A 20,062-nucleotide genomic window follows, 5' to 3' on the forward strand; every position below is an offset into this window, starting at 1 on the left:
ATAAAATACTTCAGACTAGATCTGGATTCCCTTTTTGAACGATTAAGTACAGTCATACGTGTCAATAAGGACATGTCCTAGGAGTGTGAAAATGTGGTCTTTAGGTTCAGAAGAGGTAAATATCTAGCAAAAACATATAAATTAGAGAGAAAAAACTCGTGGTCTGCAGAACCAGGTGGTATTGTTCACAAATGGTCCAAGTTAATACAGGGTCCAAAACCCTGCTCCAAGTTAATACAGGGTCCAAAACCCTGCTCCAAGTTAATACAGGGTCCAAAACCCTGTCTGCTGAGGTCAAATATAAATAGAGGATATAAGAAAACAAAGGTCCAGTCAAAATTGTAAACACTAAGCTACAAATACATGACTTGTCTGTAATAGGAACACACACCAGATTTATATCAATTAATGGGCTATTTTAGTAGCCATTTATTGTAGTACAGTAAACCTTACTTATAAGGAACTCGGATATAAGGAACTCGGATATAAGGAACTCGGATATAAGGAACACTCGGTTATAAGGAATAATTTTCAATTCCCCGATTTAATTCCTTCTTTATTCAATGTAAAAATCCTCGGTTATAAGGAACTGGGTTATAAGGAACACTCGGTTATAAGGAACACTTTTTCTAGTCCCAAAGTACGAAATTCAATGGAAAACCCCTCGGTTATAGCGAACAGACATAAAGAATAAAAATTATTGAAAACTGGAAATAAACAGGAGAATTGCTGATGACGTCAGAGTAATGTCGGCACTTTTACGCGCTTTTATGCACATTAATAAACATATATTATTTCATTTCTATGATCTTTAGTTTGTTTTATTTCACGGTTATGATAAAAAGAAAATAAATAATATCATCATTAATTTATATTTACTCGAGATTATGTTTGAGAGCTACATGTATAAGGTATTTCATGATAACAATACTGAACGAAAATAAGTCGTGGACATGATCATGTCATACTATCCTAAATAAATGTGTTAATTACGCGTGATTAACAATGGCAAACAGTCCGGTTTACCAAATTTTCAATTGTAAAAATTATATCAGGTGCTAAAATGGACAATAGCGAAACTATAGGTATAGTTTACACTTTAGTCCATATGTATGGCGCCGTTGTCTAGTCGTAATGCACTGTATGTCATAAACACCCTAGTTTTAAATCTTAATTGGTAGTCTAATTTAACATGTTTGTATTAATTATTTGAACATTTATTTTATATTAGTATTGATGCCTATTCACATAACATGCTGTCGAGCAAGGTAAGGGCTCCAACATATTTTATAATTATAATGTAGTGCTCTCCTAAAAAGAAGATAGAAATAGCCGACAATAATAAACACAAATCACGTCATTCTTACCGACGTACATTTTGGCTTAGTTTAGGTTTAAACGCCGTGTTTCAACGCTTTTTCAGTCATATACACGCAGTCAGTTTCTTACCATCTCTCTAGGAAAGGACCGGTACTAGACTCACAACTTTCTCACATAAAGATTCATGGTCGACCCGGGGGCCTTTTCAAACGCCAGTCAAATAGTGTTTGCTATACAAATTGTGTTCGTTATACAAACCTCGGTTACAAGGAATTAGTTCGCTATACGGATATAAGGAACCTCGGTTATAAGGAACAATTTTTAGAGGTCCCAAGCTGTTCCTTATAAGCGAGGTTTACTGTAGTACAATGCTGTGGGGGAGATCTTCATTTCCATAATCATAATGTATAGATTGTTGGTTAATTTCCTTTAGGAACAGATAAAGAGATCAGTTGATCAGATCAAGGCAAAAGTAAATAAAAGGGTAAACAATCTGCTCCACTCCTACATCATCGTTACATGTTGTCATCTCCTTACATCTGAAATGTTGTTATCAGAAATAATATGATCATCCCTTTTGGGCTAAAAAAAAATTGTATCATCTCTTTAAGTCAGGAATAAACATTGCCATATTGGTAATAGGTCTTAAATTATGTGATCATCTCTAGGTTGGAAATAAATTTATCAGTACCTTTAGTCTTTGTTTGGAAATAAATTTATCAGTACCTTTAGTCTGAAAAATTTGATCACCCATCTTGTCTTGGATAATTCATTTGTCTCATTAGGTCTGAAATAATGCTATCATCTCTATAGAACATTGGAAAATATCATCTCCTTAGGTCTGAAGTGCTGTGATAATTTTTTTAGGTCTGAAATTATGTTATGATCTTCTTAGGCCTGAGATGATATTATGATATTTCTTGGCCTGAAGTTATGTTATCGTCTCCTTCAGTCTAAAATAGTGGGATTGCTCTGAAATATTGTCAACATCTCCTTCACCCTGAAATAGTACAATAGTCCAGAAATATTGTGGTCAACTCCTTTAGTCTGAAATAATGTTACCATATTTGGCCTTGAATTATGTGAGTTATAAATTCCTTGGGTCTAAAAGTATGATAATCTCATTTGATCTGAAATGATTTTATCATCTCCATAGGTCTGAAATAATGTGATCATCTCCATATATATATTGTGATCATTTCCGTAGGTCTGAAGTATTGTGATCATCTCCATAGGTCTGAAATAATATCATTTCCGTAGGTCTGAAATAATGTGATCATCTGCGTAGGTCTGAAATATTGTGATCATCTGCATAGGTCTGAAATATTGTGATCATCTCCATAGGTCTGAAATATTGTGATCATTTCCATAGGTCTGAAATATTGTGATCATTTCCATAGGTCTAAAAATAATGTGATCATCTCTGCAGATCTGAAATAATGTGATCATCTCCATAGGTCTGAAATATTGTGATCATTTCCATAGGTCTGAAATAATGTGATCATCTGCGTAGGTCTGAAATAATGTGATCATCTCCGTAGGTCTGAAATAATGTGATCATCTCTGTAGGTTTGAAATTATGTGATCATCTCCTTAGTTCTGAAATAATGTGATCATCTCTGTAGGTCTGAAATATTGTGATCATCTCCATAGGTCTGAAATAATGTGATAATCTCTGTAGGTCTGAAATAGTGCAATAGGCCTGAAATAATGTTATCATCTACATAGGTCTGAAGTTCATTATCAAGATCTCAATATTTTGGTGCATTATCAAGACATGCGTGGATTGTGATTTAAAAATGGTGCAACATTCTAAGCTTTGGCTGACTTAAAGCTGTAAAAAACTGCAAGTTTCCACCAAAAGATATCTCTTGACTTTAATTAACAGAAATTCAATGTAATTAAAATTTTCCCATCATTATAAAAGTCCCGAAGAAATAAGATTAATGAAGTGAGCTTTAGGTGGCATTTAATTCAAACTTGTAATGTTTACACCATTGTATATGATTGGTTTGGTTTTGTTGTAGATATTTTTATGCTTTACCATTAACCCTTAGCCTGCTGCAAGTGATTCTGCCATTGTGACCAGTGCAGACCAAGATCAGCCTGCACATCCGTGCAGTCTGGTCATTGTCTGCACTGTTCGCCATTCAGTCAGTATCTTTTTGGTGAGCATCCCTGTTAACAGTTACTGGTACTGTTCAAATTTTACTGTCCAAATTGACATTTGGACAAGTTCATTATAGAATTTTAGCAGGGTAAAGGTTATAGTGCATTCAGAATAATTCTTACTTCATCAGCTTAAAGTTGTGTTAAGATATGGGTAAGATAAATTGTGACTATATTTACAGGTGTTGTTGGACCAAAGTCTATACAGAAGACACTATCTACGACTTTCTTCCTGTACTTTGCCTGCCTCATGCCTTCCATTGCATTTGGTGTACTCAATAGTGAAAATACTTACGGATCTCTCAGTAAGTTACAAAACCTTTATTTCTGGTCTTTTTTGTTCACAGATAAACTGGTAGTATACTTTCTGTACATATACTTTTATACCTCCATAGTGATATATTATGTTATGACGCCGGCCAGCCCGCTTAGATCAGTAGGTAGAGCGTTGGTCTACAGATCGCGGGGTCGTGAGTTCGATCCTCGGGCAGGGCGTATGTTCTCCGTGACTATTTGATAAATGACATTGTGTCTGAAATCATTAGTCCTCTACCTCTGATTCATGTGGGGAAGTTGGCAGTTACTTGCCGAGAACAGGTTTGTACCGTAGATACCCGTGTATAATGCGCACCCGTGTATAATGCGCACCCCCGATCTTAGTCCAAAATCCTGGGGAAAAAAAAAAAAAAAAAAAAAAAAAAAAAATTTGGTCAAATTTGAGGTGGATGGAAAACGAAAGTAGAGTTTACATCGACACCGGTAATAAATTTTATCTCCATGGCGGAGAGCAGCATCGGTCTCACGGTACTATCGATTTTTGTTTTCTCGAAAATAAAACCAGTAAATTATTGTTATATTTGTTGTTTTACCTTTTTTAATTCACTATTTTGAATAAATAAATAGCAGCTGATTCAATATTTCGGAATGGTATCTTTCAAAATGACATGAGCTTCTCAATTTAAACTGATAACAAAAGGTGTGATAGTCTTTTTGTCACGATCATAAAGCCAGTAATTACCGGCAATCAACGTGTCACCTCGTGTCAATTATGTTGTTCACAGTTTGATCTCGGTTAAAGATAATTCTCGATCTTTAATTAGTAACATAATTTTTGTGATTTATAAACATTTCTTTCGTCAAAATACTTTTAAATTTATATGAAATTAATTTTGTTTGAAAGAAAAATAAACAATTCGATCGTTTACGGAACGTAACGGCAATCATAGATTTTAGCGGAGACAGTAAGAGCGGGGAGTAGTTTCCCTTTACCAAAATGGCGAACATCGGTAACAAACTTGTTTTGAAGTTGGAAAATTGTCTATACCTGTGTATTATGCGCACCCACGATTCGGGGGTGGTCCCGGGGGTCAAAAAACTGCGCATTATACATGGGTATCTACGGTACTGGTACAGAATCCAGGAACACTGGTTAGGTTAACTGCCCGCCGTTACATGACTGAAATACTGTTGAAAAACGGCGTTAAACCCAAAACAAAAACAAAACAAATGTTATGACGCCAGTGTCCATCCATCCGTTAGCAATTTCGTGTCTGCTCTGTAACTCTTGAACCCCTTGAATGATTTCAAAGAAACTTGACACAAATGTGCACCACATTGAAACAACGTGCAGAGCGCATGTTTTGGATGGCTCACTTCAAGGTCAAGGTCACACTTAAGGGTCAGAGGTCATACCTTTGGGCATATATTGCTCCACTTTGCGGTGCTCTTGTTTATATTATGTCCTTTATATTTTCAGCTCACCTGAGCATGAAGTGCTCAAGGTGAGGTATTGTGACCGGTCATTGTCCAGCGTCGTCTGTCATCCGTCAACTGTGAACACTCTAGAGGCTGCAGTTGTGACCCGATCTTTATGAAACTTGGTCAGATTGTTTATCTTGATGATTTCTAGGTTAAGTTCAAAACTGGGTCATGTGGGGTCAAATACTAGGTCAGTAGGCCAGATCATAGGAAAAGCTTGTGAACACTCTGTAGGCCGCAGTTGTGACCCAGTCTTTATGAAACTTGGTCAGAATGTTTGTCTTGATGATCTCTAGGTCAAGTTTGAAACTGGGTCATGTGGGGTCAAAAACTAGGTCACCAGGTCAAATCAAAGGAAAAGCTTGTGAACACTGGAGACCACAGTTTTGATTCAATCTTTATGAAACTTGATCAGAATGTTTGTCGTGATGATCTCAAGTTCATGTTTTAATCTGGGTCATGTGGGGTCAAAAACTAGGTCACCCGGTTAAATCAAAGGAAAAGCTTGTGAACACTCTAGAGGCCACAGTTGTGACTCAATCTTTATGAAATTTAGTCAGAATGTTTGTCTTGATGATCTCCAGGCCAAGTTCAAAACTGGGTCATGTGGGGTCAAAAACTAGGTCAGTAGGTCGGATCAAAGGAAAATCTTGTTAACATTCTAGAGACCACAATTTGAGTTTCAAAATCATGAGAATTAGTCAGACTGTTTGTCTTGATGACCTCTAGGTCAAGATCAAATCTGGGTCATGTAGAGTCAAAAACTAGGTCACCTGGTCAAATCAAAGGAAAAGCTTGTGAACATTCTAGAGGCCACACATTTGTGGCTCAATCTTTATGAAACTTTGTCAGAATGTTTGTCATAATGATCTCTAGGCCAAAGTGGAAATAGGGTCATGTGGGGTCAAAAACTAGGTCACTATGTCAGATCAAAGGAAAATCTTGTTAACACTTAGAGTCCACAGTTTAAGTTTGGAACTCATGAGAATTGGTCAGAATGTTTGTCTTGATGACCTCTAGGTCAAGTTCGAATCTCGGTCATATGGGGTCAAAAACTAGGTCATCCCGTTCATCTTAACTTCACAGGAATGATCCTTGGGTGGCCCCCTTTCAAAATTATTCAAAGAATTGAATTCCATGTAGAACTCTGGTTGCCATGGCAACCGAAAGGAAAAGCTTTAAAAATCTTCTTGTCCAAAACCACAGGGCCTAGGGCTTTGATATCTGGTGTGTAGCATCACCAAGTGGTCCTCTACCAAAATTGTTCAAATTATCCCCCTAGGGTCAAATATGGCCCCGCCCCAGGGGTCACATGGTTTATATAGACTTATATAGGGAAAACTTTGAAAATCTTCTTGTACAAAACCACATGGCCAAGGGCTTTGATATTTGGTATGTAGCATCATCTACTGGTCCTCTACCAAGATTGTTCAAATTATCCCCCTAGGGTCAAATATGGCCCCGCCCCAGGGGTCACATGGTTTATATAGACTTATATAGGGAAAACTTTGAAAATCTTCTTGTACGAAACCACGTGGCCTAGGGCTTTGATATTTGGTATGTAGCATCATCTACTGGTCCTCTACCAAGATTGTTCAAATTATCCCCCTAGGGTCAAATATGGCCCGGCCCCGGGGATACCAAGTTTTACATAGACTTATATAGGAAAAATAGTTTAAATCTTCTTGTCTGAAACTACAACACTTAGACCTTTGATATTTGGTTTGTAGCATTGTCTTATGGTCCTCAAACAAAATCTTTCAAATTGTACCACTTGGGTGAAAAGAGGCCCTGCCCTGGGGGTCCCAAGTTTTATATAGACTTATATAGGAAAAAGCTTTAAAAATCTTCTTGTCTGAAACCATATGACCTAGGCTTTTGATATTTGGTATGATGCATTGTCTAGTAGTCCTCTACCAAAATTATTCAAATTATGCCCCTGGGGTTAAAAGGGGCCCCGCCCTGGGGTCACTTGGTTATTATGTGAGTTATAAAGGAAAAATACTTAAAAAATCATCTGATCCTATTTCCAAGACTGTTTAATTATAATTACCTGATGATCCCAAGTAATATGATGTCACTTGACTGTGACCTTGACCTACTGACCTACTTTCTTGTTTTTAAAGATACAGTCTTGAATATTTGATGACGTACACAGTTTTGCACACAAATCGTAAAACTGAATTTATTGACCATGAATGTGACCTACTGACTTTCTTAATATTTTATCATCAGTTTGACATTTGAAACATGTAGCTCATATTACTCAGGTGAGCGATCCAGGGTCATCATGACCCTCTTGTATCAACTTATTGTTGTTTACCAATTACAAGAATGATTTTTCTACAGTGATTACTCCTTTTTAATATAAATGATTCAAGTTACCTAAAATTGACAAAAAATATAAACATTGCTTTTCACTTTTGTACAGATGTGGAGAAGGTGCTATATTCCCAGACTATCGGAGGTCTTGCATTTGCTCTGTTTGGAGGAACGCCACAGATTGTATTGCTGACTACTGCACCACTGGCTTTATACACCAAAAGTATGTAATTTTACAGTAGACATTGCATAGCAGTCACCTATCTTAAGCAGCCAGTCAGTTAAGTTAACTTATCAAATTAACTTCTTGTTATGTTTTAATTTTTATGTTTCACACCCTGCATGAATCAGTTAATAACCCTTATCATGCTAAACACGATCAATTCTGCCTTTTGCAATCAGTGTAGATCATGCCGACTGATCATGATCTGCACTGTTCGCTATTCAGTCAGTATATTTTTGGTTAGCACCCCTTTTAACAGTTACTGGTACTGTCCAAATTGAAAGATGGACAAGTTCATTATAGAAAGTTAGCAGGGTAAGGGTTAATTTTCTAATCAGCAGTCGACTGCAACTGAAAATAACATATTAGACTGCCACTCAAGGTTAAGAGTATAGGCCTGAATGTGTTAAACATCTACCTGTCTTAAGCAGTCAGATTATGTCATTCCTTGGCTGGCTATGTAATACAGGTATAACAGAGTTCTTCTTGAACATAAAGAATAAAGCTGCTTTAAAACTAACCTTTACTTTTCAATTATAAATCCTTTATTGAATATGAGTAGCCAGTAATTAATGCTTTAGTCAGGTAATCATTTGATAGAAACACATGGGCAGGAACTGTACAGTGTATATGGAAATTGTGTCCCAACACAGGATAGATCAACAATTGGTGATAATCTTTAGTGATAGAGAACAAATATATTCATGTACAATATGAGCTGCACCATGAGAATACCAACATAGTGCATTTGCGACCAGCATGGATCCTGACCAGTCTACGCATCTTTAGTCTGGTCAGGATCCATACTGTTCACTAACGGTTTCTCTAATTGCAATAGGGTTTGAAAGCGAACAGGATGGATCCTGACCAGATGCGCAGGCTGGTCTGGATCCATGCTGGTCGCAAATGCACTATGTTGGTTTTCTCATGGTGCGGCTCAATTATATTTTCATCAATTTCAATAGAGAAGAGTAAATATTATAAGAGGAGCGGTGGTCTAGTGGTTAAGATGTCAGCTGCTCAACCTAGGGGTTGTGTGTTTGAGCCCTATTTGGGTCACCAGCAGGCAGTCACCCAAGTACTGGTTTAAACTAATTTGATTTATTGTAAATTTTTATTCTGGGTTTAAATTTCGTTCTAAACATTGACCTGTCACTATTTCAGTCATCTACAGTATATGTGAAGATTTTGACCTGGACTTTGAAGCCATGTTTTGTTGTGTTGGACTGTGGAACACTTTCTTTCTATTTTTATACTCGGCATTTGATCTCAGCGAAGTCATGAAGTGGTCCACAAGGTATGTCTAGTTAATTTAGTTTAACCCTTAGCCTGCTGCAGGCGAATTTAACAGCCTTTGCAAACAGCTTGGAACCAGATCAGACGCCGATTAAATCGGCGTCTGATCAGGTTCCAAGCTGTTTGCTACTCTGACAATATTTCTTCCAATTTTGGAGCAAATTGAATGAACTTTTCAATTTTAGCAGACGACATTTCCAGCAGACGACAATTTATCTAGCATGCTAAAGGTTAAGTAAGGGTAGTGTTAGTCCAATAGACAAGATGTCAGCTTCATACCGTAGAGATAATGGTTTTTCACTGAGGTCCTGACCTCTCCTAGCAGACAAACAAACTGGTTATTCTGAAGAAATTGATAACTGTCATGCAGAGCTTAAGGTTTTCTTTTCAACTGAGCTAAAATAAGCAGTCGGAGAGTAAGAAACCATTCTGAAATAGGTATACTTTAAAATAAAATATGTCAGTTAAATTATTTGTTCAAGTCTCATGTATCGTAGAGAAAACAACTTTATGGCCTGTTTGGCAGAGTGGTTAAGGTCATTGATTCAAATCGCTGCTTGCTGCTGTGGGTTTGAGACCTTGCTTGGGGATATAGAATTTTCATCAGAGGAAAGTTTCCAGCTGGCCTAGAGAGGATTGATGGTTCTACCGGGAATGCCGGGCATTACCTGAGATAATGCTCCAAGGGGCAGAGTATTCCTCCACCATTAAAAAAAGGGAAAGTTGCCTGACTGTATGATTTTTAAACATTACAAAATCAAAACACACAATGTCTTGGCAGTTACAGAGACAGAAACCAGAAACTTTTCAGATTTTAAAAAAAGGGGTAAAAAAACAAGTACAAAATGTACTTTTATAGAAATTAGAACCTGTGTGTTCCCAGAGGGGTTATCAAATTGCATTACTTCTACAAGATGTGAAGATAATATTATTTAAGGTACTTAATCTAATTCTTGCTTTCTACAGCAGCTGGTCTTTATAGATTACTGTCTTCTAGCATATAATTTTCTCCTTTCAGGATTTTAGTGCCTGATACTTAATTGCGAAGCATTATTGGAATTTGAGTGTATAGCTCTTTTCTTGATAATAGTTACATTTGGAAGTTGTTTGTCACTGCTAGAAAATTGAATATATTTTTTCCCCATTTAATTACACAAACATGCTAAAACATACAGCTACAAAAACTAGATGTAAAATATTAATAATATTACATATTTTTGTGCCCCTCAAAAAATGTTTTGGGGGTAGGGGGAGAGGGGGGCGGCACTTAGAGTTGTCTTTGTCCATCCATCTGTCTGTCCATCCGAATTTGTGTTGTGCATATCTCAAAAAAAATTTGATGCAGAGTCATCCGACATTACGGGATTGTTAATCACATGGGAAGTTATGCATCAAGGGTTTTAATTTGGATCTCGAACAGCTAGATGAGAGTTATAGCCTTTGACTTTGTCAAAAATAGGCTTAAGTTTGTGTCGCATGTATCTAAAAAGTATTTGACCAAAGATTATGAAACATTACAGGAATTATATTCAGCATGTGAGGTTGTGCACCTGGGATTTTGTTAGAAATATTATTCTGCCAGACCACAGTTATGACCCTTGATTTAGCCAAAAATATGCAAAAAACAGCATAAAAGTTTGTGTAGACATATCTCAAGAAGTATTTAAATTAGGTTCATGAAACATTAAAGGAATATTATTCGGCATGTGAAGTTGTGCACCTGGGATTTTTTTTCCGGATTACTGTAAGACAGATCAGAGTTATGATTGTCAAGAAATATGCATAAAGGGCATACAAGTTTTTGGGGTATGTATCTGAAAAAATATTAGACATAGAGTCATAGAACATTAGGGGATTGTTATATAGCATACAAAGTTGTGCACCTGGTGTTCTGTTTGGGATTTCACTCAACCAGACCAGAGTTATGGTCCTTGACTTAGTAAAAGATACACATGAAGTGCTATGTTGCATATATCCTTAAAAGATTTCACCTTGAGTCATGAAACCATGTAGGAATATTATCCAGCATGTGAATTTGTGCACCTGAGGTTTTTTTTTTTTCACTTTGCAAGACCAGAGTCATGGCCCTTGACTTAGTCAAAAAATAAAAGTTTGTGTCTCATGTATCTCAAAATGTACTTGTTCTAGAGGCATTAACATTAGAAGATTGTTATTTAGTATGTAAAGTTGTGCACAGGGTGTAACTCTTTGGGATTTCACTCAGCTAGGCCAGACTTACGGTCCATCACTTTGTGAAAAATACTGATAAAGTGCTTAAAAGTGTGTTGCATATATCTTAAAAATATTTCACTTAGAGTCATGAAACTATGTACAGTGACAGAAAGGGGGCACTTGTTTCATATAGATCGACACCACATCTAGTTTATATAATGCTTTTGGCTTGCATTGAGTTTTAATAATCTCCATTATTGTACAAAAGCATATTATAAATTGTATTTGAAGTACCAATATTATATCAAATATCTTTTAAGATGTTTTACATTAGATGATTTTATTTTGTGTTTGTATAGTGCTCTGTATTAGGAAGTTTATATTCTTGCACACTAGGCTGGCGTTTCCAGTGATTTTACCCATGCTGGCAAAACCCATCTGGCACCCCGCATGCCAGATGACTGTCATGCTGTTAACAATTCATGCACTGATTATATGTCGTTTATGTAAAGTACAAAATAATCAGGTAATAATAATAGTTTCTCTCTGTTCCTTATAGTATATTTCTCGATTCAGAATACATTATTTTACGGCAAGAACCTAACGTTACGCTAAAAGTGATAAAACTAAAATGTATGTCACTAAAACATCATGACCTCACTTCTGTTTACGGACATTAATTTCCTGCGCTTTGTGTTCATACCCTAATATAAGAAAGAGTGCTTTTTCTATTTCCTAAAATGTTTATTCTATTATTTTTAAAATACGATATGCAAGAAAAATAATCTTATCAGAATAAAAAGCTTATATGTATGCGGCAATTCTCGTTACCGTCCAACGCGCAGGTGCCCTCGAGACGGATATTTTTATCCAATTCGTAAACAAATGACAGATATTATCAATCTTAATAGAAATCTTACAATTAATTTTGTTTTATTTCAGGTCGTCAGAGGAGATATTTGCGTTGTTCATTTCCATAGCTTTCACAATTGATGCTATCAAAAATACTGTACAAAGTATGTAATGATACAATTTACATCTATTGCCTTAAACGAAGCTTTTATAGTTCTGTTCAGTATTTTTCTCCTGATTATCTTCATTAAATGTGATTAGATCAGACATAGGTAATAGTAGAAAATTGTTTACTTAGATATTTGGGTGATAGCTTTATCTCTATATCTTTATGGTGCATAAACTTTAAAAGCACATAATTCTATGATCAGTGTTTTTTTTTTTTTATATAAATCTGAAAAAATATAGTTCACTATCATTTAAAGTTTATTCAGTTTGAAAGACTGTTTTAATGTACGTTTTATCAGTTGATAAAAAAGTGTTTTTATGTACTTTTTATCAGTTGATAGAAAAGTTGTTTTTTTATGTACTTTTTATCAGTTGACAAAGTTTTCATTTATACCACTTTTTACAGTTTTTAAATTATTTGTGCTACTACAAGTTTAACATAATCTTAACAAGAGTATATAATGATTTAAAAAAGTCTTAGCAACAATTCAATTTAAGATTTCACATGTTTTAGAGTGAATATACATGTAGTCAAAGATACATTTTTTGTACTTGGAACGAATAAATGAATGAAATATATAGATAAAAGTAATCTGGAAAATTCTCACTGGGAACAATAAATAGATTAAAGCTTCTATTACCCATAGCTAGGGTCCTTTGTTAAATTGTAAAAGAAACATTTGTTAAAATATAAATTTTTTTGTGAGGTAGAGGTGGGTGGGCAGTGGGGATGGAGTTGTACTTTTGTAGCAGGAACATTTCTAGTTTGCATATTCTTTTCTTCCAGATTTTGACGTTCATTACAGCATTCCAGAGTGTGCGAATGATTTTAACAGTACGAAAGTGGCTGTTGAAAATGCACTGAACAATGTTACAGCTGAGGTCCGTCCCTGTGAACGAGATGTCAGTTTACTTTATTTGTTACTATTACTGGGAACCCTATGGCTCGGTGTGACACTCTACAACTTTACAAAAACGTTAGTACAACTTATGTTATGAAGGATTATATGTTTCTAGAAGAAATGTTGGTTAGTTAACAGAATGTTGATTTGATTTTAGCCTATACACATAGAAACAGCAAACATTCTGACTTGAATTTGGAGGCATGCTGAAAAAAGTATTGGGTATAAGTCATTCCTATGATGTTGCAGATTTCAAGAGAATTGAAGTGTGTAAGGTAAGTATATTGCATTGAGCCACCATAACTGAGTAGTTGAGGATGTAGACTTTGCATCTCCTGTAGGTTAGAGCCCCACTTGTGTCATTAAGTTAGGGAGTCACCCAGCCATCTTTCGGAAAGTCAGTAGTTCTACCTGTGTTCTTGCCTATATGCCTGAAATGATGCCAGGAGGGACACCTGGGTCTTCATCAGCTAAAACTGAGTAGTTGCCATATAACCTGAAGTGTTGCTGTAGCAGACTTAAAACCCAAAACAAACTGTCAGTTGGATAGCATTCACACATGAAAGAATTCTACCTCTGACAAAAAGACTTAAACCCACAACTCAAAGGTGCCAGAGATTTTAAAGGTCCAATACTAAGGAAAGTGAACATTTTAATTTCTTTTAAAAAGCACAGAAACTATTTCATTTTATTGGAAAATGAAAGTTGGTATGTAGAAATTCGAAATAAATCGCAGTATATGTACAATTATTTTTCTATGAAGTATGAAGAAAGTTAAAAAGACCTGGGGGGTCATTCTGTCGATTCATTGAAATTTCAACATAATACACATACATTTCTTTGAGTTCCAAAGACCTTCTGTAAATTTTGACCTGCCAATCTTCATTAATAAGTGTCTTGCAGAAGTCTATGCACTGGCTATGAAAAAAATTGCCAACTCACTTTCCCTTAGTAATGGACCTTTAAGTCAGTGACAATAAACACCCCATGGAGCTCCCATCATCCCCAGCTGTAATTATTTACTGATTTGATATAGACACAAAGAACTCAGAATATTGATGTACCAAAGTGCAGCTAACACTTTGTTAATAAAGCTATCTTGTGATATATATATATTGTTTACAGGTAGCTTCAAGATTAAGTCTTATTTTCATTAGAAAACAGTTGTTATATATACAGTCAGATAACTAGAAGGCAAAATCTCTCAGTTAAATCTGTATAAAATTGAGATCTGCACTTCCATGCTGATAAGCCACCCTTGTAGAAGTCTTAATGTATTTTGTTCTGGCACCATCTCATGTAAACAAAATAAATTGACATCATAAATCATTACACAACAGACTTCATGCATGTGTTTATCCATGAGAAAATGGGATGGATGATTTTTGTTTTGCTCATACAAATCATGTTATTCTCATCACTCAATCTCTTTCATATATCTGCCTCTCCATCCACAAAGTCTTGGTCCCTCAATTTGTAAAATTATGTAAGGTACTTAAATGAAATTTGGTACCGTATTGGATATTGGCACATGATTGCATCTATCATATAAATTCCAATTGTGGTTATAAAACATCTGATACATTAGTTTTATAATTAAGTAAATCTAAAGTACTTATGATACAAATAAATATGATGGTAGAAAGCTTTTGAGAGTTCAAGTTTTTGTGAATCTATGGTGAGTTTTTGCATTTTAAAATGAAAAAGAGATCAGATAAAACATATTACATGCTTGACTAAAGTTTTAAATGCTGACAGATTTATCCTAGTATCTTGGATGCTTATGCACAGCTAAGCAGACATAAAAGGTTTGCTCTTGTTATGATATAATCCTGTTAAAATATGTTTGATTTGTAAAATTATACGCATTTTATGGTAAGTAAAGACTAATCAATCAAATATAAGTGATAAAACCTAGACATCACAGGTGTTATATAAAACAGTTGAGCTTGAATTATGTTTGTAAATTATTTTAAGCACTTAATCATGTACATGTTTTTAGTTTTTATGCCCCCACTTTGTGGGGTGGGGGGCATATAGGTTTGCCCTTGTCCTTCCGTCCGTCCGTCCGAGAATGTTGTGTCGCGCCTAGCTCCAAAAGTATTTGATGTAGAGTCACAAAACTTTACAGGAATGTTGGTCAGCATGTGTAGTTGTGCACCTGGGGTTTCATGTCCAGATTCATTCAGTCATGTAGCAGTTATGGCCTCTGATTTTGTAAAAATTGGTCAGTTTAGTGTTGTGTCGCGCCTAGCTCCAAAAGTATTTGACGTAGAGTCATAAGACTTTACAGGAATGTTCGTCAGCATGTGTAGTTGTGCACCTGGGGTTTTGCATCCGGATTCATTCAGTCATGTAGGAGTTATGGCCCCTGACTTTGTAAAAATCTGTCATTTTAATGTTGTGTCACGCCTAGCTCTAAAAGTATTTGACGTAGTCATATATAAAACTTTACAGGAATGTTGGTCAGCATGTGTAGTTGTGCACCTGGGGTTTCGCGTCTGGATTCATTCAGTCATGTAGGAGTTATGGCCCCAGACTCAGTAAAAAATTGGTCATTTTAATGTTGTGTCGCACAAAGCTCCAAAGGTATTTGACCTAAAGTCACCAAAGTTTACAGGAATGTTGGTCAGCATGTGCAGTTGTGCACCTGGGGTTTTGCGTCCAGATTCATTCAGTCATGTAGGAGTTATGGCCCCTGACTTAGTTAAAAATTGGTCATTTTAATGTTGTGTTGCGTGTACTTCCAAAATTATTTGACCTAGAGTCACCAAAGTTTACAGGAATGTTGGTCAGCATGAGCAGTTGTGCACCTGGGGTTTCGTGTCCGGATTCATTCAGTATTGTAGGAGTTATGGCCCCTGACCTAGGAAAAAATTTGTGTCCTTTGTCATGTAGTATAGTGTAGTCATGTAGTGGGGGCATCTGTGTCCCATGGACACATTTCTAGTTTTTATTTTAGTCCAAGGGGTTTTGCTAGAGTTACAACCCTTTACCTGTTTTTTCTTTTCAGACTCTATTTGAATCTAGGCTATTTTGGTTGTTAGGGTGTTTAATTAGAGTAATGGTATTTTGAAAAAAGTTTTAAGATGAATCTTAATGTACACATCAACCATTTCCAGTCCAGTAATGTTTGCTAGAGTTACAAGCCTTTTATTTGTGATTTTTCATTTCAGGCCATATTTGAATCCAGGAAAGAGAGAACTGTTGGCTGACTACTCATTACCTGTTGCTGTTGTTATTATTAGTCTTATTGGTGTGTTTGCTTTTGATGATGTAAATAGTAAGTAGCATTTTCAATATCCTTCATGTTAGTGTTTGTTGTATGTTACAGGACCTTTCTTCCACTGTGGTAATGGGGTCTTGGCCCTGTCTGGGTTATTGGGAGGGTGACGGGTGGGGATTTTAAAGGGCATTTTTCAATTTTGGCAAAACAGAAAATGAAACTAGTGCCTGTTAATAAGTCTGTTAATTATGTTTTGAATGCTAATTAAGATAAGTATCATTTAAATAGTTTATGTTATTGGGTATGAAATAAGGAACAGCTAAATTCCTTAAATTTTAAAGGGTAACTCATTTGACAGTTTTCTGCATATTTTACTTAAATGGTGTTTTTATAGAGAAAAACTTCCTTAAATGCACAGAATCACTTTGAAATTTCTTTCTATTGGAAGTTCTAACTCATAAAAGCATTTTCTAAATTTTGAAAATTTTAACATAAATCTAGAGGTATGCAGCTTTTTAAGCCAAATAACTAAACCAGTAAATTACAGCAAAACAATGTGTGTCCACTGAACTAAATTACATGTTTATTTGAATACTATTAAAAAATGTGGATTCTTTAACAGTGAGGAATGTTTTGTTCACATTAACACTTAGAGCCCTGATTGTTTCCGATATGATATTTTCATGAAATATTTTAGTAATATTTATTCTCTACGCTTTTCAGTGGGTAAAGGGTTTGACTCAGCCCGTGGAAATAATATATTTACGGTAGTTCCTCTACACAAGTTGTCAGTTGGTGCAGTATTCGGTGGTATGGGACTGGGTTTCTGTCTCTCACTGCTTTTCTTTATGGATCAAAATATCTCCGCAGCACTTGTAAATGCTCCACAAAATAAGTAAGTAATATTGTATGTGATATGCTTCTTACATTTTTTTAACTTTTTTCAGGCATTAGTTTAGGAGCCTCTGTGGCTGAGTGGTTAAAGTTGCTAACTTCAAATCACTTGCCCCTCACTGATGTGGCTTGGGGCGCAAATTAAAAATTTTTCTTCATGTGAGAAAGACATCCAGCTGACTTACAGAAGGTCAGTGGTTCTATCCAGGAGCCCACCCGTGATGAAATAATGCCTTGAGGGGCACCTAGGGTCTTTCTCCAACATAAAAAGCTGGAAAGTCGCCATATAACCTATAATTGTGTTGGTGCGACGTTAAACTTAACAAACACAAGGACTCAGAATGCCGCAAACTTAGCCTTTACATTTGCTGTCACTTTTTACATTGCAGTTAGTTTTGTTGTGATTAACTGATTCTGCTTAAACTTTGCTGAAATTTGCAAAACCACTCGGTCTGTGTATACGTGAGCATATGCATTATTTATTGCACTAGTGTGAAATTTGGTTGACTATAGGCTGCAGTGCTTGGTGAGAGTAACTTAAATGTCAGAGTAGGTCAAAGTGTGAAGTCTCAAATATCTAATAAATTAATGAAGTCATACTAAAATAAGTGCATTGTTCTATGACAGTTTTTGTGAACAAAATGAATTCCAGATAACAATAATGCATGCTTTTTATAATACAAGGATCTCTTATTTTATAATATGACTTAGGAGGATCTGAGAGGAAACAAATTATGGATGTACTCATGTTTTAACTTCAGAATGAAGAAAGGAACAGCATATCATTGGGACCTGTTAGTGATAGGATTGGTCAATGGTGTACTGTCAATATTTGGATTTCCCTGGGTGCACGCTGCTCTACCACACTCCCCATTACACGTACGTGCTCTTGCTGATGTAGAGGAACGTGTTGATCAAGGGCATATCTATTCAATGTAAGACAGTAACAGATATATTTATAATTCTTGTAACTTGTTTGTAATAGGTAAGTAGACCACTCTGTTATTGTATTGTTTAATGTTGTATCAATTGTAGAGTATTCTTATTATGCTGGACACAATTGGTTTTGCCTTTGCGACCAGTGTAGATCTTGATCAGCCTGCACATCCATGCAGTCTGATCAAGATCTGCACTGCTCGCCATTCAGTCAGTATCCTTTTGGAGAGCACCCTTTTAACAGTTAATGGTACTGTCCAAATTGAAAGACGGACAAGTTCATTATAGAAATTTAGCAGGGTAAGGGTTAAGAATTCCTGATGCTGACTGCTACAGACTTTGTGGAAACGCCAATGACTTGCTTATACTCCACATTTCTGTCAAATTAAAAATAATTTTACATGCACTCTAGTAGATAAATATTGTGTTTCTTCTAATAAAATGAATATATCACAAGATGACATGGTAAGGACATCAGATTTTGTCAATGACAAAAATTTGAGTTAATAATGACATGTTATATTCATAACTTGTCAACACCACTTTTATCAGCATATCACTGCTTAAAACTGCTGTACTTTTACAAATATTTCTTATATTTCAGTATTGTGAAAGTAAGGGAAACACGCCTCACAGCAATATTTTCACACATTCTGATTGGTTTATCACTGCTGATATTGCCTGTACTATCTTATATTCCAACACCCGTGCTGTACGGACTCTTTCTGTATATAGCTGTAACAGCGCTCACCGGGAACCAGATGTTTGAGAGAATTATGTTGCTCATTACAGAACAGGTACCAGTAAAGTCTGTTTTATTATTTGGAACAGTGCAGTAGTTTGTGATGCATTTTTGGGTTTCTGACATCTCTCCTAAATATAAATCAGGGATTGTTTTATTTTGTTTGGTTAAATGTTGTTGTTTTTTTAACACTACTTCATGTGGATAGAAGCAGTCAGTCACTCCATGCAAAGTTCCTTTATTGTGTACTTCAGTCCTTAAATAAATAACAACTGTGTATGAATGAGAGGTTAGGGGACAAATGACTTTTGTCTTGTTTTCTGCTGTCAATATTGCATCATTGTTGGGTTTAAATCTATGGTATTCTTACTTAAAGCTCATTTCAGTTAGGGGGCATACATATAGGGTATTTATTTTCTTAAAAAGGAGCCTTTTACCACTCAGAAGACAAGGATTTTAGAAGAAAATGAGTAGGTATTTATTCACCAGATGTTTCAGTAAGTAGCTCGTGATTTTGATGTTTCATTTCAGAGTGCATATCCACCCAACCACTATATCCGTCGTGTACCACAACGAATGATGCATTTCTTTACGTTGCTACAGTTGATCCAGTTGGCTGTACTTTGTGTATTTGGTTTTACTCCATATCCATATCTGAAAATGTTCTTCCCAATACTCATCTTTATCCTGATTCCACTGAGGTAAATATTTCTCGAATCTCTTTCAATGTTTTATTTTTTAAAATGAGTCTCCCAGAGCTAAAAATTGTTTGTTTTTTTTTTAAATTGATTCTACTACTTGTTTTCCGTAATGCAAGCTTGTTTTTTACTGAAATGTGAAAATTTGTTTGTGTCATAATGGGGAAAAGGGTGACTGACCTCCTAGCAGTCATGTTTTAAGTTATACCGTCTTGTTTTAGCACTGTTGTGATGAAAGCATGAAGCTGATTTGAACCACTCTCAAGTCCGCTTCCTGGAAAACCAGTATTAGTGCCATATGAAAAGGCATGGTAGTAACCCTTATGGTGTTAGAACTCACAACCTCTATTTTGAGCGGTTGACACTGTAACCAGTAGATCACTG

At 35.8% G+C, this 20,062-nt stretch overlaps 1 protein-coding gene across 4 annotated transcripts in view; it reads left to right on the forward strand.

Annotated features, from left to right (window-relative positions):
* Positions 1-20,062, forward strand: part of LOC123558312 (solute carrier family 4 member 11-like) — a 95,501-nt gene that overhangs the window by 72,562 nt on the left and 2,877 nt on the right. For all 4 annotated transcript variants that reach the window (XM_053543254.1, XM_053543256.1, XM_053543253.1 and 1 more), the window contains exons 9-18: positions 3,672-3,794; positions 7,679-7,792; positions 8,957-9,089; positions 12,203-12,276; positions 13,068-13,257; positions 16,359-16,465; positions 17,132-17,303; positions 18,064-18,237; positions 18,843-19,035; positions 19,512-19,681. In XM_053543254.1, the coding sequence (XP_053399229.1) occupies positions 3,672-3,794; positions 7,679-7,792; positions 8,957-9,089; positions 12,203-12,276; positions 13,068-13,257; positions 16,359-16,465; positions 17,132-17,303; positions 18,064-18,237; positions 18,843-19,035; positions 19,512-19,681 (1,450 nt within the window). The remainder of the gene's footprint in view (positions 1-3,671; positions 3,795-7,678; positions 7,793-8,956; positions 9,090-12,202; positions 12,277-13,067; positions 13,258-16,358; positions 16,466-17,131; positions 17,304-18,063; positions 18,238-18,842; positions 19,036-19,511; positions 19,682-20,062) is intronic.

This window comes from Mercenaria mercenaria, chromosome 5, assembly GCF_021730395.1.
Source record: "Mercenaria mercenaria strain notata chromosome 5, MADL_Memer_1, whole genome shotgun sequence".
NCBI classification, from domain to species: domain Eukaryota; kingdom Metazoa; phylum Mollusca; class Bivalvia; order Venerida; family Veneridae; genus Mercenaria; species Mercenaria mercenaria.